Source organism: Alternaria ethzedia, assembly GCF_023757985.1.
Source record: "Alternaria ethzedia strain BMP 0044 chromosome Unknown scaffold_7, whole genome shotgun sequence".
NCBI lineage: Eukaryota > Fungi > Ascomycota > Dothideomycetes > Pleosporales > Pleosporaceae > Alternaria > Alternaria ethzedia.
Window position 1 is genome coordinate 1,008,328 of NW_026056200.1, and position 27,081 is coordinate 1,035,408.

The 27,081-nt window shown below is 52.3% G+C and overlaps 12 protein-coding genes across 12 annotated transcripts; 7 read left to right on the forward strand and 5 right to left on the reverse strand.

Moving 5' to 3' along the window:
- Positions 1-212: 212 nt before the first annotated feature.
- J4E87_004161 (uncharacterized protein) lies at positions 213-1,501 on the reverse strand (the record flags this gene model as incomplete). The annotated part of the gene is made up of 3 exons (XM_049375784.1): positions 213-608; positions 666-1,309; positions 1,360-1,501. 3 exons carry the CDS (start codon positions 1,499-1,501, stop codon positions 213-215), a joined length of 1,182 nt encoding a protein of 393 aa, XP_049234769.1.
- A 104-nt stretch (positions 1,502-1,605) lies between these two features.
- On the forward strand, positions 1,606-2,624 carry J4E87_004162 (uncharacterized protein; the record flags this gene model as incomplete). Its single annotated transcript, XM_049375785.1, has 2 exons — positions 1,606-1,637; positions 2,156-2,624. The coding sequence occupies 2 exons, from the start codon at positions 1,606-1,608 to the stop codon at positions 2,622-2,624; spliced, it is 501 nt and encodes a 166-aa protein (XP_049234770.1).
- Positions 2,625-2,910: 286 nt separating this feature from the next.
- Positions 2,911-4,293, reverse strand: J4E87_004163 (uncharacterized protein; the record flags this gene model as incomplete). The annotated part of the gene is made up of 1 exon (XM_049375786.1): positions 2,911-4,293. One exon carries the CDS (start codon positions 4,291-4,293, stop codon positions 2,911-2,913), a length of 1,383 nt encoding a protein of 460 aa, XP_049234771.1.
- Positions 4,294-6,412: 2,119 nt separating this feature from the next.
- On the forward strand, positions 6,413-7,513 carry J4E87_004164 (uncharacterized protein; the record flags this gene model as incomplete). Its single annotated transcript, XM_049375787.1, has 2 exons — positions 6,413-6,656; positions 6,705-7,513. 2 exons carry the CDS (start codon positions 6,413-6,415, stop codon positions 7,511-7,513), a joined length of 1,053 nt encoding a protein of 350 aa, XP_049234772.1.
- Positions 7,514-8,072: 559 nt separating this feature from the next.
- On the forward strand, positions 8,073-8,655 carry J4E87_004165 (uncharacterized protein; the record flags this gene model as incomplete). Its single annotated transcript, XM_049375788.1, has 3 exons — positions 8,073-8,218; positions 8,373-8,478; positions 8,578-8,655. 3 exons carry the CDS (start codon positions 8,073-8,075, stop codon positions 8,653-8,655), a joined length of 330 nt encoding a protein of 109 aa, XP_049234773.1.
- A 515-nt stretch (positions 8,656-9,170) lies between these two features.
- On the reverse strand, positions 9,171-11,668 carry J4E87_004166 (uncharacterized protein; the record flags this gene model as incomplete). The annotated part of the gene is made up of 3 exons (XM_049375789.1): positions 9,171-10,727; positions 10,776-11,244; positions 11,598-11,668. The coding sequence occupies 3 exons, from the start codon at positions 11,666-11,668 to the stop codon at positions 9,171-9,173; spliced, it is 2,097 nt and encodes a 698-aa protein (XP_049234774.1).
- An 862-nt stretch (positions 11,669-12,530) lies between these two features.
- J4E87_004167 (uncharacterized protein) lies at positions 12,531-14,692 on the forward strand (the record flags this gene model as incomplete). The annotated part of the gene is made up of 2 exons (XM_049375790.1): positions 12,531-14,336; positions 14,387-14,692. The coding sequence occupies 2 exons, from the start codon at positions 12,531-12,533 to the stop codon at positions 14,690-14,692; spliced, it is 2,112 nt and encodes a 703-aa protein (XP_049234775.1).
- Positions 14,693-15,425: 733 nt separating this feature from the next.
- J4E87_004168 (uncharacterized protein) lies at positions 15,426-16,662 on the forward strand (the record flags this gene model as incomplete). The annotated part of the gene is made up of 2 exons (XM_049375791.1): positions 15,426-15,432; positions 16,115-16,662. The coding sequence occupies 2 exons, from the start codon at positions 15,426-15,428 to the stop codon at positions 16,660-16,662; spliced, it is 555 nt and encodes a 184-aa protein (XP_049234776.1).
- Positions 16,663-17,445: 783 nt separating this feature from the next.
- Positions 17,446-18,133, forward strand: J4E87_004169 (uncharacterized protein; the record flags this gene model as incomplete). Its single annotated transcript, XM_049375792.1, has 2 exons — positions 17,446-17,450; positions 17,500-18,133. 2 exons carry the CDS (start codon positions 17,446-17,448, stop codon positions 18,131-18,133), a joined length of 639 nt encoding a protein of 212 aa, XP_049234777.1.
- Positions 18,134-18,769: 636 nt separating this feature from the next.
- On the reverse strand, positions 18,770-20,302 carry J4E87_004170 (uncharacterized protein; the record flags this gene model as incomplete). The annotated part of the gene is made up of 8 exons (XM_049375793.1): positions 18,770-18,893; positions 18,951-19,564; positions 19,612-19,637; positions 19,689-19,833; positions 19,894-19,916; positions 19,970-20,049; positions 20,100-20,134; positions 20,198-20,302. 8 exons carry the CDS (start codon positions 20,300-20,302, stop codon positions 18,770-18,772), a joined length of 1,152 nt encoding a protein of 383 aa, XP_049234778.1.
- Positions 20,303-23,390: 3,088 nt separating this feature from the next.
- J4E87_004171 (uncharacterized protein) lies at positions 23,391-24,264 on the reverse strand (the record flags this gene model as incomplete). The annotated part of the gene is made up of 3 exons (XM_049375794.1): positions 23,391-24,011; positions 24,098-24,190; positions 24,238-24,264. The coding sequence occupies 3 exons, from the start codon at positions 24,262-24,264 to the stop codon at positions 23,391-23,393; spliced, it is 741 nt and encodes a 246-aa protein (XP_049234779.1).
- A 182-nt stretch (positions 24,265-24,446) lies between these two features.
- On the forward strand, positions 24,447-26,828 carry OCT1 (Mitochondrial intermediate peptidase; the record flags this gene model as incomplete). The annotated part of the gene is made up of 1 exon (XM_049375795.1): positions 24,447-26,828. The coding sequence occupies one exon, from the start codon at positions 24,447-24,449 to the stop codon at positions 26,826-26,828; it is 2,382 nt and encodes a 793-aa protein (XP_049234780.1).
- Positions 26,829-27,081: the final 253 nt, after the last annotated feature.

Below are 27,081 nucleotides of genomic sequence, written 5' to 3' on the forward strand. Positions count from 1 at the left end.
GGTGCAGCGTGGCATTAAAGCGCCTTCACTATAGTAAAGGTGTGAGATGTATGGGCTACCTGGCCCAAGGTCACATGCTTGAAGCTTAAGCCTCATCAGCTGAGTAGCAGGCATAGAAGCACTAGTTCATGTTGTAGACCACTCAAGTACAATGAGGCGTGTGTATATGCAACAAACTATATCTATACTGAGTCTGACAGGGAAGCCTACGCTCAAAACGGAAATTCACCCTCCGGCTTCTCCAACACACCACTATCAACTTGCTTCCTATGCTCCTCGTCCAGATACGGGAGTAACAGTCCTTCCCAATGCTCTCGTCCCTTGTAGTAACTAACCGTCTCATCCCAGCTCCTGATCGCCTCGGCCAGTCTTCCTGGTACATGCGGCTCCTTCGCAATGGTCGTCACCGGCTCGAAGTATGTCCTGATGGTGAAGAGTAGAGCTTTAGACTTTGGTAGACGTCGCAGAGATTGCCGTTCGGAGCGGAAGTGGATGTCTTCGACACGGAGACCTTTGGAGTTGGCAGTAGCCCATGAGGCGACCGTGTTGGAGTTTTGGTCGCCCATGCGGTGGGACCAAGCAAGACCGTCATCGAGTTGGATGAAGAACTACAGGTCTATCAGCACTGGTACACCGGTATTTGGAGTGATTGTATCGCTACTTACGTTGTTCCGAATGACGGGTTTCTCACACGTCATATTGGCGAAAAAGCGATTCATGGCCTTTTGCAACTTCTCTTGGTAATGAGGTACACCGGCTTCAATATGGAGTTCGTCGAGCGACATGCGGTATTTCTCGGTCAAGCGCCAGAATCCAGGCAGGCAGACGGCGCCAGCATCGATGTGGTATTGGCCATCGTCATTCAATACCATGACTACGAGATCGTCCTGTACTAGCTTTGCTGCGGTAACCATGGCTTCCGTCGGGTTCGGTGCTGGGTACTGAAATTCTTCACCAGTGACTGTGTTATGAAGGATGTTGCCGTGCAATTGGAAGACTTCCGGATAGCGATGCGTGAGATATTGCGTCAGTTCTTCCAGGACCTCAAAGCATGCGAGGCGCGTGACTTCGTTGTCGACATATTGTACCCGGGATTTGACGTCCTTCTCGAGCTCCCGAACCTTGGCGTCGTGATAAGGGATAAAATTCGAATCCATTTCAATCCACTGGTTCCAATCCATTTTCCGGATCCCCATTGTTACAAAGTTCGGGCCATGGCGGAAGGGTCGATAGAGCTTGGGATCCGTAAGCTCAAGTTTGTAGTCCTCCGCCGGTTTCGGTAACGGAGTCTTGAATGGTATGGAAGGGACTTAGAGAGGTCAGTGCTGCCCAAATTGATGATGTCCTGATCAACTGCACCTTTTTGCTTCATGTCGTAAGATGGAGAGAGTTTGTTACTCGAAGTCTTCTGCATCCGCCATACCAGGCCAACCGCAAGTACAACCAAGAACGCCGCAAAGCCCAGAGGCGTCAAGACTGGGTTGATCGATAACATGTACATTAGGTAGTAGTATTTCCCCGTGCGCTGCTTCCAACGACGCTTCAAGCAGACGACAAGAGCAGTTAAATGCTAGATCATCGTGAGATGGACGTCGACAATGGCGAATGACACCATTGGCGGCTATCTACACCTTAGCGTAGGGTCGCGTGTATAGGTTTGCAGGGAAATGTGGGTCAAGAAATGGCCGCTGTACTTGCCATGCTGGGTATAGCTCGAACTGCAAGGCATCGCCACGCTAAACCCCGGTCCCATATCTCGTGGCGAAAACGAGGCCTGGTAACCTTCCATGTTGAGATGTTCCGTGGTTCCAGCGGCATCATTCATATCGGAGATAGGAGCTTGTTTGCTTGTGTCAGATATGGATTGCGGGGACGCTCCACTTCCGTTCGTCAAGGAGAGCAATTCAACGATAGCGAGCTTGTCTATACCAGAGCGAGGCAAATACCGGGCAACTTTGAGTTGTTGGACTCTAGATTGAACATTCTTGTCGTAGTCTGGGGCTTGACTCCAGTGCGATGACGCGGAGCTGTGTTGCGAACATTCATTACGGGACCCAACAGCGGAAACACGCCCCATACGATGCATGGGTCTATAAGTCGCGATCATCTCCAAGACCGTGTTATAAGCTTCTTCGCCCGACTCCTTCTCGACTAGAACACTTGTCACCAACTTCTTCTTCATTTCGCCCCAAACGCATTTCACTATCGACATCGAGAACTTCATTATGGCAACGTTCGGAAACTATGCTGGAACCGAATCCAAATCGAAAGCTTTCCATTACTCGCAAGCTGTCAAATTAGGAAACGTCGTCCGTATTTCAGGCCAGGGTGGTTGGGATGCGGAAGGAAACGTAGCACCAAACGCGGCAAAGCAAGTGGAGCTAGCGCTTGAGAACATTGAGAAGGCTCTACAATCTGTCGAAAAGGGCGTGTCCTGGAAGAACGTATACGCTATTCGATCGTACCACACAAACATCGACGAGTCTGCGGACCTATGTATCGAAGGCTGGCGACGCGTCATGCCTGATCACCGACCGGTATGGACATGTGTCGAGATTACCAAACTTAGTATCGAAGGCATGCAAGTCGAAATCGAGGTGGAGGCTCTCGTTGAATTGGAGTGAGGGAGGCGGTACTCAGACATTGGTAATGTGCTGGGATACGGGCACCAAGAGTGGCTACCATTCCTGTCGCATTTGCTGCATATACACTCTTCAATCTTAACAACTAGATAGTCCTTAGAGTCATGTATACATCTGGCTTGGAATCTCTGTAAAATGCGACATGAATTATGGCCGTCCCTGGTGCAAACACTAGACAGTTGAGCAAGTGGCTGGTAGTCGTAGGGCCCGGAGGCATTTTGCCGGAACTATCGCAATCTTCTGCTATAGCAAGAACCGATGAATTCTTTCATATGACCAATGTACACATGGCGGTGTTCTTGAAACTTCCGCTCCACGTAGTAGGATTACGAGACGGTTGCCAGAGCGCCTCCAAAGTTGCCCGAATAGACAGCACGGACTCGAATCGCAGATTGTTGTGTATGTTCCCCAAAATCTTCATCACACATTCCCGATGGGCCTCCAAGAGTGCATGTGCGCCAGCAACATAGAGTGGGAAAAGAGCACAGTTCTGTGCTTTAGATCTCGTATCCATGCCTTGTATACACTCCAGACACGCATGGACATGCTGTTGGAGAAGAAAGTGCTTCGTGGGAATGTCGTGAATAGCACTGTAAAGGTATATGAGGCCTGCGTGCTGGAAACAACGGACAAGTGAGAGCGATGCCGTTGTAACAGGGCTTAGCAGGTCTTGTCCTGCGTCTCCATCTGGACACTCTAGCTTGGAGTACGTGGGCTGAAGCGCATGCTCAAAGGCCTGCGCCTTCTCGACGCAAACTTCGGCTCCAGTTTGTAGCTCGTGGCGGTAGAAGCTCATCTCAGCCAATGTGGATAGAACAGACCCGAGTGATGTAGTGCCAGGGACGACTTCCCACCATACTGATCCTGACTCCATTGTCTCCCAAATGGAGGCTGGGAACGAAGGTTTTCTGTCTTGGAGCAGGGCGTCTGTCAGATCGGTGGATGCTAGTTCCGAGAGTAGCATTCTAGTCATTCTATCTGACGATGACCATGCTGCTCGAAAGCCACCCATTGCGTTGATGATTGCGATCGCTCCTGCAAGGTGACAACCGGTCGAAGCGTCATCTGACATGCAGTTGACATAGCCTTCCAGGAAGTACAAAAGCAGCACCGCGACTAAAAGTGCGGAGAGCGCAGCACCATCGGATTGCTCGCTGCTCAGTTGGCCGCGGATAACTGACAAGCAATGCAAGCGTCTCCTCTCAAGAGTCTGTTTGGACGATCCGCGCTCTTGCAGCGCCCGATGCTCCTCGGCAAATACGCATAGGGCCTGGAGGACAGGTTGAGAGCGCAGGGCAAGTGCGACTGGTGGCGGGACTGGCTCATGAAGAGTGGAGAAAAGTGGCCATAACCGCGCTTTGAAGTATTCCAGTGCTCTTCGCTCATTGACTGCCAGGTGAATGTTATTGAGCGAACGCTCGATGGATAGCTGTGGGATGCATTCGGGCACCGTTTTAGCAGGTCGCTTCTTCCATCTGAGTAGTAACTTGTCGTAGCTGCAGTCTTCCGCGTTTGTGGAAAGGAGGCATCGTCGGCATGTGGGCTTCTGGAGGTCGCATTTGACTCGTCTTTGCTTGCAAGGCCAGCACGACCCTTCAACCGTCCGTCGACGTTTTGGCGGACTGTTGCCAGAGGATTCCGGACGCGACATCTGTCTGCATGACGTGATAAGGGTCGCGATTTCAGAGTAAGAGTGACGAGGTTGCGAAAGGGGAGTACCAGTCGATATCAGATGGATGATACGAATGTCCGACTGATGCGAATCTGCCCTCAGTATTGATGCATGAAGGAACAAAGATCGAAAAGGGCGAGACGCGTCGAGGCCTCCGCTGATCGGGGCCCCCGATTGGCGCACGCCAAGACCATTATTCCCGCTAGAGCCGTGGCCTCGCCGCTCCACCAAGATATCTCTCTCTCCATCAATGCGATAACGACGTCTGATGGGATATTTGTCACTGTTGAGTATTATGGCGGTAAGGGGTCAGGGACGTTTATGCTAACGCTTGGAGCGAACAAACAATCAAGCACCGTGTCAAGGCTCATGCTTTTGCGGGCCGAAGAAGCCCTGGAGGCGATAGGAACGGTACATGAAGCTCAACAACCCTTGAACCCTAGACTCCAACTTCTTCAACCCTTTGCTGGGCTGTTCTGCCATCGAATCTCATGGGCGTCCAACCTCCGAGCGTCGGATCATCCAACACTTTGGTTCCGGACGGTGTCAGGCTGCATCTAACGTCAATAGCTTTGCTTGTTACCGTGCAACACGTTGGTACGGTAATGGTACCTGCATTAAAGCGGAACCGCGCAAGGTAAGCAGAAGCACCTGCAAGACCCTCGCTCCTCACACCTTCTATGTGCGCGTCGATGCGCGTTCTGAACGCTACTCTCAACATTGACGTCCTGAAAAGCAATGGACACCGGCAAAGGGTGGCAGATGCTGGGCTTACTGCCATGAACAAGCCCTTTGTTGAGACAGCAGATTGCGAGGGTAATCCATTTGGATGGAAAAGTGTTCAGTTACTGCCAAACACCTACAGGGCTGAGCATTTCAAAGGTCATGTGCTCGTGGTGGCTCCGGCTCTCCACAGCAGCGGCTGCACGATCACACTAGTGTCGTCGATCACTTGGCTCAGCTCTTCTACAAGCGGTCGATGGACTGGAGGCTTACCGGATCACCTCAATTACTAACATCACCGTTCGCTAGCGGAAAGCGTCAGTGGCTCTTGTATCGCTATCTTGGGGCAATACCCGAAAGCAGCTCGAAATCGCATGGCGCGCCATGCCACGACACCTGGGCATACAAGCGAATCCCAGCTGATGGTACTAGCTTGTGTAGCTGAAGAACAAATACACCGCTTAGTCGTTGTACGAGTTCACGTATGTGGGACCGCAAGGCAAGTGGCGTATTCTTCCTCGCGGATGATGGGCTCAGGTCCCGGATCACCATGCGGAGAGTATTGAGTTTTGACATGCCAAGCGAACACGCGAGATCTGGACAAGCCACCATGCATCTTCACGAGAAAACACGAGGCTATCGTGGCTTCGTAGAATTCTGGACAACGGATACCGACGCTAGCGGCACCGGAGAATCGCAAAGCGGTATGCTGCTTTTCGGCAGGGTGCTCTTCCGCACTCAAGTATTGGTGGCATTCACGCAGGATGCTGTGACTGTACTGTCGATATTTCGCTCTGGGCTGTACTTGCTTGTCGAATGGCGAGTGTTTCGACTCACACTCTTTGAATCAGGCACATGTCTGCAACAGCTAGACCGTTCGCAAATGCGCCTCTTCGCAAGCTTGGCACCTTTTTTCTAGGCGGCGACTGCTAGACTGCCCTGACTTCCTACATTGACGGGATCTACCTGTCTCAAAAGGTCATTAGTCTAGGCTCGGCCCTGCATATCGCTGTCATGACCATCACTTGGTAGCTGTTTGGCTGGCTTTCCTCAACCGTATCGCCTTAAAGCGGCTGGCTTGGCCTAGGGCTACAGGGATAGATTACTATTTCGGGGACCGAGCTGTATCCCTCTACTCAATGTGGCTTGCTGTGGCCTCAACTAAACGGCGTCTTGGTTCCATGCGGGACTGTGATCGGCGAGAATGGAAGGCCCGGGACTTGGTACACCGTTGCTGTTAGGAGACAGTCGGGGAATATAAGGATGTTCCAAACATCTTGTCTTTTTGTTCCTCATCAGCTCACAGTTGCTCCTCTTACACTGTCTTATAATTTATTGTTCATAATCTTCTCGGTCGTTACTTACCTCAGCTGCCATGATGGTCCCTACTAAGTCCCTGGCGTTGCCACTCATCGCTCTATGTTCGATAGCATCATCAACTCCGTTGGAACCCCGTCATGCCGCACCCGGCCTTATCGATGGCATTCTCAATGGTGTTCTCACAGGCATTGAGCAACTCATTGCGGACGTTCTGTCTGGTAAAAAGTCACCTATCGACAACACCAAGACGAACAAGCCGTTGACCTGCTCATTGTTGAGTATTGACAAATGTTGCGTTTGTGAGTTACAACAATCCTCCTTAATCGTCTATGGTCTAACAGATATAGGGTATGATGTCTCTGCCGAGCTTACCAAGCTGTTTGTCGACCCCAAGGACAAACAATGCAACGACAACGCTCGTGCCGCAGTCCGTATGGGCTTCCACGATGCTGGGTCTTGGGATAAGAATGCTCTCAATGGTGGTGCCGATGGATCGCTACTCATGGACTTTGGCGAGCATGAAAGACCCGAGAACAACGGCCTTCAGAGCATTCGCACAAAACTTCGAGATGTACAATCCAAGTACAAGGTCGGATACGCTGATCTCGTCCAATATGCGCACAATCACGCAACAATCTCGTGTCCGAAGGGGCCCCGCGTACTTACATTCGTTGGCCGCAAGGATGCGACCAAGGCCGCACCCAAAGGACTTCTACCTGACGTTCATCAAGACGCCGACAAATTGATCGCCATCTTCAAGGACAAGGGTTTCTCGCCCCACGATCTCGCAGCACTCGTAGGCGCCCACGCAACAGCCAAGCAACGATTCGTGGACGTCCGCCCAGAGGTTGTCGACAAGCCACTCGATACGACCCCCGGTGTCTGGGACGTCGAATTCTACAACGATACTCTAAACAATCCCTCCGGTGGCAGTGCTGATCAGAAGGTCTTCGTCCTCCCAAGCGACAAGGTGCTATCGACACATCCCAAGATCGCCGATGAGTGGAAGTCGTTTGTTGGTAATCAGGTCCATTGGAACCTGGACTATGCGAAGGCTTACATCAGGATGAGTCTTCTGGGTGTAGAGAAGAGAGATTTGATGAAGTTGGTGGACTGCACGAGGACACTGCCCATTAGCAGGCCCTCATTTCCTTAGTGTACATGATTTACAATACCCTTACGCGCATCGCAATTTAATTCAATAATTACTATGACAAAATGGCTCCATTTCATATGCATGTTTGGCACGTGCGCGTTTATTTGACGTATCGACCAGGTAAGAGCTCAGAAGCCCTGGATGGCCCCTTCAGGGACCGCATCTGGAGAGGGTCGCTGAAGACGGAGTTGGATAGCGGCAATAATCGTGACTCAGAACCATCGAAAGGGGAGAACTTAGACGAAGCAACTGGTGCAACCCTTTTCAGTCATCACACTTGGCAAAAACTTTGTTGTGTCGAGATGCGATGAATGAATCGCGGTGCATGGTTGGTCTACCAGATAAAGCCAGGCGGGGTGGCTGACATAAGCGGGAGGCAGGCAAGGGTCCAGGTCAGGCGAGTCGAGCTTGCTTGTTTGTAGTGCGGAGAGCAGGTAGCTCACAAACGTCACGGCCGGCACACGAGCGTCACCACCACCACGCTCCACCCGCACGCTCACAATCCGCGACCAGGTTTCGAGACACGATACGAGCGACGTAAAAGATAGCAAAGGACACAATGGCAACTCAATTCTTGAGGGCGGCGGCTCGCGCCGGCGTTCGAGCGCCCATGGCTGCTTCCCGCGGATTCCAGACAAGCGCTGTGCTGAGGCAGGATACTGTTGTTGCGCCAGTGAAGAAGCCCGTTGGTGCTTTTAGGGGAGGGTGAGTGCTCATCCCGCAATTGCATTCTATTGAACTGGGTTGGACGGCTATACAGCCACGGAAGACTGTCACATGCCATCAGGCAGGCGCGACGCCGAACACCATCTACTAGAATGGCAAAGAAGGCTGAATTGTTATGGCTAACACACGTCAGATTATTTGGCTTCCTTCTCGGTGCTACCGCATCCGGCGCAGGCATGTACTACTATGTCATTGACGAATACCGCGTATCGAACCAGCTCCTGACCGAGGACATCTACGTACGTCATTCCTACATACATCCTTTACGCACAAGCTCGATCGCAAGAACAATACATCGGGGCTATACATTTGAAGCAGGCCATGGCTAACGAAAGCAGGCTCTCCAATCCGCCGTCCAACGGATAGAAGGCTACGTTCGAACCCTCGAGGACAAAGTCGATGCGAAGAAGCGATAGATCACCCACCGCATACCTATCAAGCGACGATTACGCGGCCGAACCTGCGCAGCGCGCCGAATGGGGACTTGCACGGGCGGAGCAGGCAGTACAATACGATGGACCAGTGGGATGGAACACGCATGTACACTACGAGATTGGACTCTTCTCCGTCATTACGAAAGCTGATACTCGTCGAGTAACTACCTTATACCAAATATATTTTAGGCTGTTCATGGTGGTGTTTTGGAACCTGATGATGATATTGTGACAGGCGCCCTCCACCTGAACCTGACATGCGGACTTGAATAGTGGCCTCTCTGAAACTCTGTCCAACTACGAGATGATTGCTTCACCGTTTAGGAAGTCGCGTTTGCAATCAAATGAATGCGTAATTACACGCGCTTTCGTGTGCATTTTAGTCTATTATTTAACACATCATTATGTGAGATCTATTCACGAAACCAAAACTAAGGCCGTTCATGCCATTTACCATCAGATGCCCCCACTTATCCTATCCGACTCAAATCGTCGCTTCACAACAGCGTAAGCGGCGCGATCCACTCGCACTTCGGTGGCGTAACAGGTATGTCTTCATCATCGTTGAATCGCCCGAGCTGAGCAACACGCTTGTAGATCTCCTCTAGAATCCTACCTTGCTCGCCCTCATACTCTTCTGGTTTGCCTTCCTTGTAACGGTCCTTGGGATCGATGGGCTTGCCATCTGGTGTAACACCTTCAACATGGGGGCGCGGTGCGGAGCTAGGCTGGGCTATGGAAGCCGGCTGAGAGGTAGCCTGAACAGGGGCGGGAGGGTTGCTAGGCTGGCTCTGTGTCTGGGGGGTGAAGGGAGAGGGTGAAGGCGTGGAGGCTGCTGGCGCGGCAGATGTTTGAGGCTTGAGGAAGGGGTTGGCAGCTGCCGGCTGCGTTGCGTTGTTTTGAGGCTGTTGGGTGCCGAAAGGTGACGGCTTGCTTGGTTGTCCGAAGGCCGGGGTGGTAGATGATGCAGCACCACCAAAGGGGTTCGCCTGTGCAGGTGCTTGTGTAGACGGCTGCTGAGGCTGACCGAACGGATTCGGTTTCTGGGTCTGTTGAGCTTGCTGGCTAAACGGTGAAGGTTGAGCTGGCTGCTGGGCAGCTTGACTGAATGGTGAAGACTGGCTTGGTTGCTGTGCTTTGTGGCCGAAGGGAGATGGACCTGACGAGGCTTGCTGACTAAATGGTGACGCGCCAGACGAAGCTTGCTGGCTGAAAGGAGAGGCATTGGCACCTGGTTGAGCCGCCTGTCCAAATCCGCTCTGTCCAAAACCTGGTTTACTGAAGGGGCTTGGCTTTTGTCCAAGAGCGTTTGCTTGGCCGAAACCCGACGCCGCACCTGGTGCTGATGGCTGGCCGAAAGCAGATCCAGAACTTTGGCCTATACTGCTGACTTGCCCGAAAGCGCTTCCTGTACCAGGAGCTGATGGCTGGCCGAAAGCAGATCCAGAACCTTGACCCATACTGCTGGACTGGCCAAATGCGCTACCTGCACCAGGAGCTGATGGTTGGCCGAATCCGGAGGCACCAAAAGCAGGCTTCCCAAATGCACTCCCACTACCACCGCCCAAGGCTGAAGGTTGGCTGAACCCAGAGGCACCAAAGGCAGGCTTCCCAAATGCACTTCCACTACCACCACTCAAGGCCGATGTTGAACTTGTCTGAGCGGGTTGACCGAAGGCCGGTTTGCCAAATCCTGGATTACCCAACGCAGAAGCAGCGCCGAAGGCCGATGTTGAGCTTGTCTGTGCTGGTTGACCGAAGGCCGGTTTGCCGAATCCTGGTGTAGAAGCCTGCCCGAACGCGGATGGTTGAGATGAAGCTGCAGCAGTCTGGAACGGGGTCGCTGGTGCTTTCATGAAGGGATTCGCAGCAGTGTTAGACGATCCAGTAGGATTGCTTGCTGATCCGCTTGCTGCAGTGCCCTTGGCGATGTCGATGCGGTTGGGATGTACGTTGGCACCCTCTGCGACATAGTTGATAGCACCTGTGATATCATCCAAAATCGCCTTTACTTGCTGTTGCATCTTCTCGCTCAGCGCTCCCTCTTCTTGTTGCTACAGACCGTTAGTTATCAAGAACCCAGCGCTGAACTTCAGACTTACCGCTGTAGGCTCATTGCCTGCCGCGCGTAATGTGTAGTACCGGGATCGAAGCTCCTCTGGACTGATCTCGACAGGCCCCTCGATGAGCTGGCGCGGAGCATCTTTCCCGGGACCGTAGCATGAAAGCGGATAGATCGGCCGCTCTTTGGCGAGATCGATCTGAATGGCGTCTTTGTCTAAGCTGAAGGTCGATGATTTCTGATCACGGTTTCCACCAAATGAGTTAGTCCCGCTGTTATCACTTGGGCGATAGCGGTCGCCGTTGAAAGCACCAAAGCGGTTGTTGGTAGAGCCTCCGCCAAAGCCGCCTCCGCCTCGAGCTGCATCTCGCGAACTTCCAGGATGCTCGAATTTGCAGGAATCTCCGAACTTGCAAGCATTGCGCTGATAGAAGCCACAGACAGTCATGTCGCCTTGGTTGCCGTTATAGCCTCTTTGTCCGGGGTCAAGATCTGGAGTTCGCAGTTGACTGGGGTTTGTTAGCAACGGTGAGATTTTACTTGTGTTGTCAACTTGTGGACGTCAATGAAAGAGGCAGTCGCGGCTGGTATGAACGGAAACTGCGAGGGTTCCAAGGTTCCGGCGGACGGACGCGACGCGCTAGTAATTAACGCGAACAAAGCACGTCAACTAAGAAAAAGACCGAACAGGCCTGCAGCCTACATCGACGTGAAAACCTGCAAGATAGGTGACCTAGCGTCGATGTAGGCTCTAGACCTGTTCAGCTTTTTTCTTGTATAAAGTGAGAGCGCCAAATCTTGCCCAGGTGGTTGCGATTCACACAGCAGTGAAACGCCGTTGAAATCCATTACTTGTAGTTACCTCTGCCCATCGAAGCGCACTCTCGGTGTTCCCGGCCCTCTGCCCGTCTCTGCCCATATCGACCGATGCATGTGGCACTGGGAATGCTCGTCGCAAAATCGCGCTAAGCAATCAACGTAGACAGTATGGAAGTAGAGTAGAAAGAGTTGACGAGACGAAATCAAGCACCTACCGTAGCACGGCAGCTGATGTATTATAGCTGCTTGTCGAAAAGGGTGAATCTCCTTGTGCGTCTGGGTGTTGACGCTTGCCTCTGCAGTGGTGTTCACCGTTCAATGTTGTCGAGGACGGAGAGATGAACGCTAGGCCATTTCAGCTTTAGCGTCACATTCCGATGAACCGGACCTTCCACGTACGCGATCGTCGTCTTTCTACGCCTCGCGCATTAATGCATTCAGCGCCATGTACGCCCAAGCGCACTACTTCATACCAGTGTCAATTCACAGAGTGAAAGTCAGGACGCATCGCAGACACTTGCGCCTTCCTGAATGCTAGTCTAGTATTCGCGCAGTCCCCCTTCGACCTTTCCGAATACAACTTGGCATGACGGCGTAGATGCACGCTTTCTCCATTCTTACTATCGGAATCTTCGTCGCAGGGTACTCGACCGCCCGTTGGGATCTTGTGACGCGCGTCTACGAACTAGGTATCTTTGCCTGGGATCACGGCGTTGTGACACGGACTGCTAAGGGTTTCTGCCTGCTGTCCCTGCTGTTCTTCCTCTTCATACTACCGGTTGTGCGCATCGCGACACAAGAGACAGACTTGGTCAGTATGAGCCTTGATCGCACTTCCGGGTCCCTACTAACAGCATCAAACAGCATCCCCGACTCGCAGGCACCGGCATCTCTGCGCGCGAGCAGCTCAAACGTCGCGGTTCCTTCTAGTCTAGCGGGGTAGCAGGATGATGACATGGTCACACACAATGGGTTGATGCGCGTATTCTGGCCGTCAGACGCTCCAAAGGACTCTGCGCCGGGCGTTCTGGTGGGGTTCAGAAACTCGAAGTCAGATGTCTTTGTGGTAGCTGTGCTTCAAGAAGTCGAGTTGCGTCAAGTCGAGAACGCGCTGCTTGTCGGGACCTTGCTGCGACACAGCCCACACGATGTTCAGGAACTACTTCAACGATGCGGACACTCCTCGATGCGCGCTTTGGGCTACGTCAACCCCAAGAGCCCAGTCGAACAGCCTGATACCGACCTCATCGTAGTCCATACCGACCCCTCGTTCCGCTTTCCGCGCCTTCATTATCCTCACGAACCGCTCGTGGCTATGCAAGTCATCGTATACGACCGACCGCACCCAACGCGTATGCAATACCTCTCGCTCAAGCCTATCACGCTCGCATTAGGAGACAAAACAAGGGTCGCGGAATGGGATGTAGCTTTCGAGGAGCTGGAGAAAGCAGAAGAGAAGGAGCGGAGAAGGAAGGCACATCTCGTTGAGAAGCTCAAGCTGCACACGGTCATTGCACACCCGCGCACTCAAAAGGAGCTGGCGTTGCCGATGCTCATCGAGCAGGTGAACTGTTCGCACGAATTGAACGCCCTATTGCAGAAAAACATCGGTATGATAGGCAGGCGCATGAAGCGAGCCTTGAGTGTCAGTGAGCGGGTCGTCGAGTCTGCGAACGATCTCTGGGACTATATATGGCTTGTCCTCCATTATGCGTTCAGAGTCTGGATATGGCCGGTAGCCGCACAACTCTTTATCTTTGGGCTCATCACGCATCGCATAATGGGAGAGGCAGTCCTTCAGCTTCTACATTGGCGGCCAGGTTCTTCCGACTCGCCAGCTCTGAAAGACATATCTGCAACAGCGCAACAGATCGACATACGATTACAACAGTCCTGTTACTGGCCCATTCAGTATCTCACCTTACGAAGGAGGAAAATCGATTGGGAAAGCATCACTAACAGTCATCCGGAGTATATCCGGTTCTACAATAGTCTGTGGCTGGTTGCCAACGATGTCATAATGGGCATCGCTGTTGGAACATTCATCATCGAGAACGCTTCGTTCGTGGCAGCTCAGGTCGATACCATATTCAGTACCTGGTCAGTCGACGGTCTACGGCGCATGATATCATGGCTTATGGGATGGCCCGGAGGCTTGAAGTTGAACACTGAACTGGCTGCGTTCCTGGGCGACCTTTTTCTTTGGGTCATTGATTACTGGGCGGGATGTATATCACTCCTGCGGCCACATCTACCTGCGCTGATCCAGATCATTGGCTTTTCCGCTTTCGCCGGCGCCACTATGCCCATCTCAATCTTCTCGGACCTCGTTTCGCTGCTGACGCTGCACATCTATTCGTTTTACGTCGCGTCTGCTCGCATCTTCCATTGGCAGCTCACCATCATCATATCCCTCTTCCATCTTTTCCGTGGAAAGAAGCGCAACATCCTTCGCAACCGAATCGACTCATGCGACTACGACCTGGATCAGCTGTTGCTCGGCACGATTCTTTTCACACTGCAATTCTTCTTACTGCCAACTGTGTTCGTCTTCTACCTGACGTTCGCGAGCGCACGCATTGCTGTCATAGGACTGAAGGCTGCGCTGGAGATGGGTCTTGCCTGTCTCAATCACTTTCCGCTCTTCGCAGTCATGTTACGGCTGAAGGATCCTGGAAGACTACCTGGAGGAATCTGTTTCGAGCTGCAAGACACGACCGATGTTAGCTCTAGTACGGCAAGTGAGACAGGCTCACCGCCGACCGCCTATGTGTTGCTGAAGGTAAGTCAAGTTTCTCAATCCTATAACGTATGTGAACTCACACTATGCAGTCGATCCCGCTGTCACTACGCGCGATGTTTCAACCCTATTTCGACCTCGGCGATCGCATACGCAAGCACTACTTCTCGCCTAGCGTCTTGTTGTATCTCGTGTCGGGGCAGTTTGTCCCACCCATCCACCGCCGCAACTTATACAGCTTGCAATACAGCATGCTCCCCGCCAACAGAGCAAGTATAGGCGAGCTGTGGAAGAAGCTGACAGAAAGGAGTGCCACGCCATCGCACGGGCCTAACGGGTACGCTGCAATGCCATTCAGGAAGGACATACTTAACGGTAAAAGTAGAAAAGTCACATGAAACTTCAAGTCATCTGTATCTGTCTTATGTCTCTATTTCCTCATGCCTCTGCGTGTCTTCTGCATTCCTCTGTTATGTCTTAGCTGCGGCCGCGTGTTGTTGCTCTACGAGAGACATACGTCATCCGCTCTCACATGCCATTTTCACCTTCACCTCCAAACCCAAATCGAGAAAAAAAAAGAGGGCAAAAAAGAATCAACTCAACCCCCACCCAGCATCTGCTGACCGACGCCCACTCCGAATCGAACGGCGCGCCCTCCTGAGTTCAGCCCTTTGTGTGACAAATCCATCTCTTGAGTGTTTTTTCCCATTACCAGAGTCACTTTTGGTTTTGATGGACATGTTGTCTGTTTTTTCTCTAGGTTTTTCTAATCCGTGCAATGCACTCTATGTACCCGTCAGGAGCCCACCCGAGTCCGCCAAGTGGAGGAGAGTTGATGGTGGATGGGGTAATGTTGGGGTTTATGTCTTCAGGTAAAGGTGGGTCTTGCAGGTGCTGATAATGGGTGGGCTCAGGTGAGAGAGGGTTTCTGCAGGGTGGCGGGGCTAGGCAGACGGCGGGCTGGGTAGAGGGCGAGGTGAAGGTGAGTCCCAGAGCCGGTATGGCGTGCACAAAGAGGTTGCGCCCGTATCTGAACTGTTTGGAGTTCTGCTAACATTAAGATGTTGGTTAAGGAGTGTAGTCGGGCCTCACATGATGGTGATAACATGGCAAAAGCACACGCAAGCGAACATGAGCGGTCAGAAATAGGTCCAACATAGTGAAGTTAGTCAGGTAAAGTTTCTATTTGCCAAGGTGCACCCAGGTAAGTGGGCTTTCCGTCAGAGGCAGGTACCATGATGACAAGATAGGTGGCTACATGTTCAGGAAGTCGCGACTAGACTCATGGCACGTGCTTGTCCTTTGCCCAATAGGTATCAGCATCCTAATACTACACCATGCTAACGATCTTTGTTTCCGCCTTGCCTTACGATCTAGCGGCATCAGAAGAAAATCATTTTCTCGACCGCTTCCGTCGCCATCATTGCGGGTCCTCTCACTCCATCCTCGTAAGCCGCCACACCAATCACAGCACTAGTCTTGCAATTCGGCCTTCACCTTGATTGTGACTTGCCATAAACGCGTTTCTGCCCACAGCCAAGTTGCAGACCATCATCTCGTATAGCTGCAATTGTTCGACAATCCCTTCCTCACCTCTCCTCACACCACCCTCCGCGATTCAAAACCACCAGGACGATAGTGCTCACGATGGGGTCACAGACCGCTGCACAAGCTTGGAAAATCAACACTATGAGGCAAGTTATTTGCTAAGACACTCAATTGTTGACGCTGACTTATGAAATTTAGCTTCGATCCGTCTTCCTTCCTGACTGTGCGCGTCGGTTCCGAAGGTTCCCAACAGAATTTCCTGCTCCATGAAGGCATTATGCGCAAACGCTCTGAGTTCTTCAACCGCGCGCTCAGTGGCAACTGGTCCGAGAAAAAGGATCGACTTGTTGAGCTACCTGAGGATGACCCCGAGATCTTCGCTTTCTACATCAATATCATCTATACGGGCGCAATATCCAGTCAAACAGACAATCACAGGCTGCCGAATAACGAGCTTCAAGCATACTTTTTAGCCATCGTCAAGTCCTACATCCTCGCCGAGAAGCTGCAGGACAAGCAAGCCAAGAACACCGCTTTGCTGACTCTTCACACCGTGACCGTACGTCTGTCGTTCCCCGAAAGACTACCCAATGCCGAGATCGTCGATTTGATGTACAAGAACACTTCGAAAGGCAGCCTTGGACGACGCCTCATGGTCGACATTTGGAACAACAACTACACGAAAACCGTCCTTGAGAAAAGCGAGAGTATCTGCAAAGACTTCTTCGTCGATCTCGCCTATTCAATCTATGGTCAACGTCAGAAAAAGCCAAGTGTTGCATGGGATATGCCTTCCACGACATATGAAGAGGAACTTTGAGGATTCTGCTGCGGACGCTATGTGCCGACTTGTACCGTACATACGTGGAGTTTGCGGTCGGCAGAAGGGATGGCATTTGTCGATGATCGTTCGATGATAGTATTGCGACAGTTGAATGGAGGCAAGGAGACACGTAGCGTGTGTGGTCAGTCAGATTGCATGGGAAGTATACAAAGCTTGGCGGAATTGATTTTCGCTTCTAAAATGATGCAATGTCCCTGACCTTCAATACCCTACGAGACTTAAATCTCAACGCTATATGCTCGCTTTCCGGCTTCGAATCTCCATTGCTCTTATCCCACATCATATTGAAAACTCCGAGTGTGGTGCGATACTTTGGTTCATCCACTTCATCCCATGGTACTGCGGTAATGCGAAGCAGACGAGCGACTTAAAGCTTTCGGAACTCATATGTACATATTCAAGCAGGTCCTCTCGGAGACAAGAGTATCGTCAATACAAGGGCTTGAAGACTTCGGTTCTGCGCCTCCTTTCAGTACGCATTTTGAGTTTTTCACTGATTCCATACCTCCCAATGGCTAGCTGTAGGCGGTCGCTCACCGCGCGCAGACACCAATGATGTCACTCGAATTCACCAGTCACCGCACCAGATACGGACTAACAAACTTGCCGCTTCGAGCTTTTTTCTTTCGCTTGCACCCAATTCAAAAGAGTCTCCTTGCAAAAGCCTCCCGCCATCTCCTACTTCCCCAACGTTAATCAGGCCACTCTGCCATCATCGTAGCGGCCATGGCGACTCTCCGAGCAGGCGTGAATACAGCAATGAAGTGAGTATTCGCATGCCAGATTTCCAGAGCGAGTAGCTGATTATAGCAGCTTCGATCCATCCAAGTTCGTCACAGTCATTGTGGGCAAAGAGCCAGATCAACAGCGGTTTTCAGTCCATGAAGGAATCATGTGCGCACGCTCTGAATTCTTCCAACGTGCCATGAACGGCAACTGGACAGAGAGCAAAGAACGCATCATAAGGTTGCCCGAGGACGACCCACAAATTTTCAACATCTACATCAACTTTCTCTACACGGGTTACGTTGTTACCAACGCCATCGAAGAACCGAAGACTGCCACTCATATCGTGGGCGAGATGCACGTAATCGGCCGGCTTTATGTGATCGGTGAGAAGCTTCAGGACAAGGCTACGAAGAACTCCGCCATCAAAAGTCTGCTGGAGGTCGCTCAGGAGAAAGACACGAACGGGAAGATCTACAGTCCATCAATCGAGACCATAATCAACGTATACCGGGGCACGTGTGCTGGCAGTCTTGGTCGTCGCCTCTTGGTAGATTCCTGGGTCAAAATACACCCCGAATACATGGCCAAGAACGCGGAGACTCTGCCCAAGGAGTTCCTCATTGACCTCGCCGTCGCACTTCTGGCCGACCGTCCAGACAACAAGCCGAAGCTGGCTACGATGGCAAATATGAGCAACTACATGGAGAAGATGGATTGATTCCCCACAGAGGCACCAAACACTTTCTATTGGCTTGAGTCAACCGCAGCACAGATTGAAGCAGAGCAAGCATTATTGGAAGATCTGCAGTGCTCGATCATGTGACAGGAGTCGAGGTCGCCGACCAGGACATTCTTGAAACTATTGCCGCGATACGTGTCAACGAAACGCAAAACGGGAAAGCGAAGCAGGTTACTAGTCAGAGGCTACAACTGGGTGCACAGAATTTGGTTCAGCCTCAGGTGGTCCGAATCATTTCCATCATGTATGAAAACGAAGGCAAACTCCCTATACACACCATAGTGACTCATCATTGTATTCACAGACCTGAGATAGCAACAGACCGAATGACATTAACAACTAACTCCCTCATCCAAACACCATGGAAAGCCCAAGTCTCATACATCGTAAATCGCAGACCCTCAAGCAACAGGATCCAACCACCGCTCAAGGCTTTTTCAATCGACACAAGCCGCCGAGAAAATATGCAAAGAACAACAACAGCAACAAATTACCTCCTTGCAATCCATGTAAAAGGAAAGAAGGCACGTCCCCAAGAACACCTATCAATGAATAACGCCAAAAGCTCAATCATATGCATATGTGCCAGCTAATACTGGCTGTTCCAAACGTGTATTATAATATTCCCGATGAAAAGGTGGATTCGTCGTCGTCAGAGGGAGGTTGCGGCCAGTGGTCGGGTTTGGGGATTGTGCTGCCGGCTTCGCCGTCGTTAGGTTTGCGACCCCATACTACGTAGCTGGTAGATGTTAGTGTGCGTCTCTCAATCTCGTCACATGTTCAACAAGCGACTTACAAGTTGTAGTAGGCGTGCACGCTCTCGTCTGCGAGCGAGTTCCTCACATGCGCGAGGTAGACTTCGACCTCTGCTGGCGTCCAGCCCAGGCCGGTGACGAAATATTCGATCGTCCATCCGTGCAAACCGACGAGCATATTCCACATGCAAAACTTGCCGTACATGTTCGACTTATTTTCTTTCGGCCATGGATTCACGGGCAGAGCGAAGACCTCCTCGTGCACATCCACGAAGCCGGCTTCTCGGTACCACCTCTTTAATTTGTCCGCGATGCGCAACGGCCGGCCCAGGATGTGCGCGGCCTCGTCCTGCAGATTTGACCATTCAAGTAGCGGGTAACTTTCCGGCATGCCTTCGGCACACTGGAGCTTGGAAAATATCTCCTGCGACTCCATCCATCCACCAGGTTTCAGATTGTTGAAGCCCTTTTGTATGATTTCTCGGAAATCTGTGAAGATGCCGTGCATGAAGCGTGTGTGGACGTAGTCGTAGGTATAGGGTTGTTTCTCGGGGAACCACCATGATGTTTTGAGGATGTTGTCCAGCCAGAAGTCGACGTTGTTGGGCAGTCTGTCTTTCTTGGGTTGGATCGCGGACAAGTCGATGCCTTCAACCTGATGTCTGGTTAGCGTGGCCATGAAGAGAGCATTGCATCGCGTACCCGCCAATGTTTTGGAGCCTTCTTTGCTATTGCTTGTCAGTCGTGTTTCCACAAGGAGCTATAGACACAGCACATACCCATCGCGATGCACCATTGTCCGGTGCCACAGCCAATGTCCAGCATCCTCGACGATCTCTTTGTGTTCAGCGGCGCGAAGTAGTGTTTTCCTTGTAGAAGTCCTGTTATGATGTGATGCTCCCATTCCAGGCGATATATCTCGAGCTGTGGGTATGCGAGTCAGCGAAAGGGCGATGGGCGAATATGGGTTCTAGCAGCGCGTACCTCGTCGTTGGGGAATGGGTAGGCTGGAATCAATTAGCTAAAGTCAGGCGAAGAGTCGTCTGGTGGGAATGCGTACCTCCAGCATGGAAGCCGTGGTAAGTTCGGCCGTACTTCTTCTCGACGCCATACATGCTTGGCGTGAGGCTTTGCACCTCGCTGCGATGTGTAAGCGCATGGAGTATACGAGGGGGGAGGAGGAGAGGTACAAGTCGTTGAGTTCTCCATCTGACGGTGCATCCGACTACATATCGCGATTAGTTTGGAGTGCTCGGTACGTATGTAGCGGGGAGAGCAGGCGGCATACATCAGCTGGGTCGGCCGTCGAGTGTGTGAAGTCGGTGAGATTGGTGGCACTGGACAGCGGGCGCAGCTTGGTCTTGCGCACACGGTCAGTCGCAGAGGTGGCCATGATGTCTTGGGGATGCGCTACGGTGCGCTACAGGACTCGCCCCGAGTCGTGTCGAGGAAGAGGCGAAACCCAGCGGAATGGATAATGTCGTTCCCAAGGCCCTGGCCTTGGAGGGCGCGCCGACAGCGAAAGCGCCGACGGGAGGGCTAGGGGGCCAGTCAACCCCGCAGTCCTCGCAACCTCGACCGCCCTGTCTGCTGCCAGCTGTTGCAAAGACCCACAGCCACGCCCAACGTGTCGAATGACACCGACAGCTTTACGCCTCATCCTGCCAGTACCGAGTGCGTGGCTTTGGACATGCGTCACTCCTTCCGAGAGATTGGGCGACCAGCTCACCGACCATCCCCCGGGTGCACACCATCAACACGCCCGTCAATGTCTCAATGCCACCATTGTTGTCTTCTTCCTTTGCCTCCCGGGCGCTAACACGACCTAAACCTCGGCTCCTGACCCAGTTCTGAGAATGAGACCTGATCTGCCTTGCTCTGCTGTGTGTTTGGGGCACAGTTCTCTAGCGTACACAAAGGACTTTCCCAAACGGCTTCCAACCTGCGGCTATCGGAATTCCAAATGATTCCCTGCCATTGTCTCTATCATGGTTTTCGTCTTCGTCTGGTTCAGCCACTCGTAGCTCGGCGTTTCCGGCGCCTTGGCCGCGTGAGCTGCATTGGAAGGAATGCGTCGGGCGCATCAACCAATGTATCGGATCCGGGGAAGGCCGTGTCAAATCATGCCATTCTGACCAAACTGGCGGTTTACCTGCCACTGCGGCCTGGACCGTTGGACCGTTGGGGAGAAACGTTCGCAAAGCTGACAGAATCCGTGCCGACCCTCACTAGTATCCCAGCGATGTATATGCAAGGTCTGGCTGTTGAGAAGTGCATCATGTCGGGATACTTGCTGCAAGGAGAAATCGCCGAGGTATTAGAATTCTGCCACTTTCACAAGAGAGGCCTGGTCAGCATGCAATGCAATCACCAAGTCTGTTGGAGTCGCAGATAGGCGTGGTGGTGGATACAAGAATCAGCAAGGAGACGACCGCTTTCGTACGAACCACTCAAACCGTAATGCGCATGTTGTGGGGGTGCGTAGTATGTGGCAGTCGTTGCGGGCTTTGAAAGCGTTCTGCCTAGCATCATCCAACGGCGTCCCCTGCTATGCCATACACCGTTCGGCGACCATGCATCAAAGCGATGAGCTGTCATGCATGTGCATCTTGAACAAGTCGGCCATGCATGGTAGTCTGTGGTGTAGGGTCGTAAGTAGCGCGCTTGGCGGAGATGCTAAGAGCTTTCTATCAGATGTGGGCAATGTTGACTTGTTTGTATCGAGTAAGAGTGACGAACTTTTAGTGCTTAACGTCACTGGTAAGCCGCCCATAGGGCTCTCGCGATTTTCGTGAGCGCCTTTAAGAAAGGGGACTCGTTCGCAGTGAAGAGGAGGTAGACGTGTGTCGTAACAGATAGGCAAGTGTGACTGCTGTCTGGAGAGCGTTGTTGCGCTGTCGCTCTTACCCTGCAAGTGCAAGGCGAGATTGGCTCTTTCCACTTTCAAAATGGGAAGTCGCGTGGTTTAAGAGGTGATTACACTAGTATATCCCCCAATGTCGTCGCATCTCAGGCGGATCCAAGGACAATGAGATTGTCGCCACGAGATACCGAATGCTGGCCAAAACCGCAGCGACGACGATTCTACTACAATAGATCTCTCACCTAAGTGACCTTTACCTATTCCCGCGTCATCACTTTCTGCAATAGCCTCACCCCAAGTAAAGTGACACCAAGGGTATTGTGCTAGTATATATTATGTACGGCAAGTTACCAACAACCTTAATACCTACAAAACTCTCGACTGTTCAAGGACACCAACTAACAGTTCAGTAAGTTCGGCAAGCGGGACGTTACAATGACGGTATCGCAAACTCAGAGCGCGGCAAGAAAAGGCGCGCGGAAAGCTAAACGGTAGGATCGATGCTGCTCTTAATATTGGACTTTGTACTAACCCATGCTCTAGGCTTGGCCACAAGCTTGTGAATATTGATTTCGGTAGACATGAGACCAAATTTGCTGTTCACGAAGACCTGCTCTGCTCTAGTTCGAAGTATTTCAAGAGGAAGTTGCAAAAGTCTCGCAAACCCGTTGAAGGCGACCGCTCAGTCTGCACCGAGGATGTCGCCGGCTTCACACAGATCTCGTACTGTAAGGGATGTGGTCAGAACTTCCACACCAAATGCATCGACGACTGGTTACAGCGGGAACGAACGTGTCCGTTATGCCGCTTGGACTGGCCACTGCCACTTCAGCCAACACAAGTGAAAGGTCTGGGTATGCACTGGCATGACTTGCACTTCAACCGATACATACAATGGTTATACATTGGTGATATCACGTCGAAGAAAGATTCACTTGGGGAACTTCTCAGCGCCTGGAGACTGGCAGGATATGTCGAAGATTCCGATTACCTCTTGGACGCCGGTCGGGCCATTATCGAGATCTCTTCAGCCTCTCAGGCGACAATTCCTTGCCAAAAGATCGTCGGCTGGTACGAACCCCACAAGCGAAGGGGATTGAGAAGGCGCAAGTTTCTGGTTGACCTATGCGCTGCCAGACCAAGCCTGGTGAAGCTGACTTCGGAATTGCCAGGGCAATTCCTTCTCGATCTCACACAGAAGTTGCTATCAACTCGGCCGGCCGAAGGAGTGGACTTACATGAAGCTCTGGCTGAGCACCTGTCGCTCAGCGAGGAAGGTCAGGAGAGCTCTGAAGACTGAATCATTTGCGGTCAGTTGGTCATGCCAATGGTATTTGCGAAACGGGAAACATGGGTGAAAGGAAAATGAGATCGGTTGAAAGGAACGCGATATACGGAAGCAATTGCTGGACGGACATGGCTATGATATGTCCGTGCTAGAAGGATTCAGAAGACGGCACTGTCCTTAGGTTGGGCAAATCAACTGCATGCGAGATAAATAGATAGCAGAACAAAAGAAAATGCAAATCACATTGCGCGAAGATGGTCTTCCCACCTATGCCCCGCTACTAATAATGTACAGGTACTCGTGCCATGGAAGCTTTTGATAAGGTATTATTTACCGGCCCTTCTTGACCCATCCTTCAAGATTCTCACGTGTATCAGCCAGCTTGCCCTCGACCATACCAACAGTCCCCTGCGCATGTGCCTTTCCAGTCTCGATGAATTGCGAGATCCTGTTCTTCATCCGGAGATGGGTATCCGCCAGCACGGGGTATTTCTCTTCGTAGGTCCAGATGAGGTCTCCGACGTTCTTGGTGGTGATGGGCAGCACGAACTTTGCAGCGGTGATGCCGACAGCGACGGGGACGGAGGTTCGAAGGAGGATGTTGCGGTTGCGCGTGACGATGGAACCGGCCATGGAGGAGACGAGTACATAGAGTGCGCCGGGGAGGACCTTCTCGCCTGATTCCCTTGGTGGGGCTAATGAGCGGATGGTGCTTGTGAAGGAGTGCTCGAGACGGAGCGTCTCGGTGAGCGCGTTATCGACAGCCTTCTCGCCGCGGACAGCCTGCTCGTACAAAGCCATGCGCGCACGGCCGATCTGGACTGCGAGGCGGTCGGTCGGTGTCGGTCGGTAGCTAGACTCTGGAGATAAAGAGTTCGACGGTTCTGTTAGGGCGGGAGCGGTAGGCGCTGTGGTATCGACGGGCATATCATCGTAGATAGGTTTGCGATCCTACTTTGACGTTAGTATTACGATTAATAGGGGGAACAGAGGGCCCCAAAAAGCTTTGTCGAGCATTTGAGGGCATTCCAACGTACAAAGTGGTCGGCAGGTCGCTCCTCTGCGTATACGGTCCGGGGTGCGAAGATTGCTGCGGCGGAGAGGGCGGCCATGGCGGGGACAGCGGCGCGCTATGCGATGTCAATACACAGTCTGTCATCTCTTGCGGGCTACTCACCTGCCGTAACAGCGGTCTGAAAGCCATGTCGAGCGTGGGGCAGGCGCAATGGGTCGGGTTTGGGAATGTCCAACTGGTGATGTTGAGCTCAGAAGACGCGGAAACGGCCGTGCGAGCGCCGCAAGATTCCCGCCCGTCCTCGGCTTAGCTATGACATCGTTCGTCTCGTCCGACTTCTGCCAGCCCACCCTTCACCCGTGCAACCCAATATGCTCAAGCGCCTCGCTCGCCCAAAGCAGTCGCCATGGGTCTGCCAACAATGTCTGCGCTCCTCCCAACGCCAACGACGCTTCAACTCCACCCTCGCCGCCGCCGCCAAAGCACGCGACACTGCGCCGCCCAACGCTCTCTACGGCCTGTCTGCCAGCGGCAAGACAGATGATGACGCCCTGCGCAAAGTCTTCGACAACGCATCTTTCTGGAATGACTTCAAGCGCGCATCGCAAAAGGGAAAGCCCACGGGAATAATAGGGAACCAATACCTCACCCATCCCCAGGGTTTCGTCGACTTCGTTACCGTAACAATACAACGCTGCAATGCCGTGGTGCAAAAGGTGGCGGCCGCGCAGTCGACGGAGGACTTCAAGCACATGGTCAAAGACCTGGACAAGCTTAGCGATCTACTATGTCGGGTGATAGACTTGGCCGACTTTGTAAGAGGCACGCATCCGGATCGCAAGTTCCAGATGATGGCGATGAAGGCCTATCAGACGGTCTTCCAGTACATGAACCAGCTGAACACCACGCCGGTACTGCACGACCAGCTGAAGAAGGCTTCGGAGATAGCCGAGGTGTACGACACATGGAGCGAGGAGGAGCGCATCGTTGCGCGGATATTGATGGAGGATTTCTCAAGATTTGGCATCGGACTAGACGAAAAGACAAGGGAGCGGCTGGTAGATCTGAGCGGCGAGATTGCAGACGTAGGGAACGAGTTTGTGGAAGGTATGGCGCCAGAGAAACGGGACTTGAGGTTCAAGTCGTCGAAGCTGAGAGGGCTGGACCCAAACCTCGCAAAGGCGCTCACGAAATGGGGTGAGACCAAGATCTCTACCATGCATTCCGAATCGCAAGCGGTTTTACGATTCGTAGACGACGCAGATGTACGGCAAGAGACGTACCAAGCTGTCCGGACAGCCAATAAACCAAGCATCGCGCGACTAGAAAAGCTATTGAAACTGCGAGTGGAATTGGCCCAAACGTCAGGCTACGAGACATTCGCGCACATGACGCTGGAGAATAAGATGGCAAGAACACCAGAAGCGGTCAACACATTTTTAAAAGCACTGTATGAGGACAGCCGGCCGGCTGTTCTCGCTGATCTAGAGGAGTTGATGGAGTTGAAGAGAGGCGACGCCCACCAGGACAACTTCCCCGATCGCATCAACGCCTGGGATAAATTCTATTACACACAGAAGATGCTAGCATCTATGGAGAGCCACTACAGGCAGCGCACGCCTGACTCTCTGTCTGCATACTTTTCCGTTGGCACTGTACTGCAGGGTATATCGCGACTCTTCGACCGACTCTACGGCGTCCGCTTCGTACCCAAAGAGACCCAACCAGGGGAAGTATGGGACGACGGTGTCCGCCGGTTAGACGTCATCTCAGACAGCGAAGGTCACATCGCAGTGCTATACTGCGACTTATACTCCCGACCTGGCAAGACCCCCAACCCAGCACACTTCACCCTCCGCTGCAGCCGCGAAATCCTCCCTTCAGAAATGGAAGAAATGGCCCACATGCCGCACCGCTTCTCCTCTCCCATCGAAGCCGCCACAGACGGCATGCCAGTATTATACAACGCCGAACGAAACAGCTACTTCCAACTCCCCACGATAGCACTAATCTGCGACTTTAGCAAAGCCTCTCACTCCCGCCCCACCCTCCTCAACATCCACGACGTGCGCACTCTCTTCCACGAAATGGGTCACGCATTGCACTCCATCCTCGGTCGCACGGCCCTGCAAAACGTCTCCGGCACCCGCTGCGCAACCGACATTGCCGAGTTACCCTCGGTCCTAATGGAGCACTTCGCCTTCTGCCCCCACGTCCTAGGTCTTTACGCGCGCCACTGGGAAACTGATGCGCCGGTCCCCATGGCCGCTGTCGAAGCTCGACTCGCCATCGATAACCGGAACCAGTACTCTGAACTCGAAAGCCAGATCCTGCTCTGCATGCTCGACCAAGTGTACCACTCCCCCATCGCCGCAGACCCCAACTTCAACTCTACGAAAGTGTACCACGACGTCTATAACAAGTATGCTTCTGTTCCTGAACCTGCTGGTACGGCTTGGCAAGGCTTCTTTGGCCATTTGTTCGGATACGGGGCCACGTATTATTCTTACCTCTTTGACCGTGCGCTAGCAGCGAAGATTTGGAAAGATGTGTTCCAGCATAATGGCCAGGAAGGTAGTTTGGATAGGGAGAATGGGGAGCTTTATAAGAATGAGGTGCTTAAGTGGGGTGGAGGTAGAGATGGATGGCAGTGCTTGGCTGGTGTGCTCAAGGATGAGAGGTTAGCTAAGGGAGGTGAGGAGGCTATGGCCGAGGTGGGGAAATGGGGGATTAGGGAGGCGAGGGGGAAATAGAGTGGTGATTGAGGTCATGTTTATATACGTTTAATGTTGCGACGCATGTATATATGATAGTTAGATGATTAGACGGTAGACGATACGTTCGAACGCGCATGCATTTATATCATAGATGTGGAGTTCTCAAATCAAGCAGAATACCTGCAATATTATCTATCACTTTTGAACAATGTGAATTTGAAATGCTACTTCCTACACCTTCTAGATACTCCTCTCCCCAAAACTTCATGCGGCAAATGCCCTCATCTCA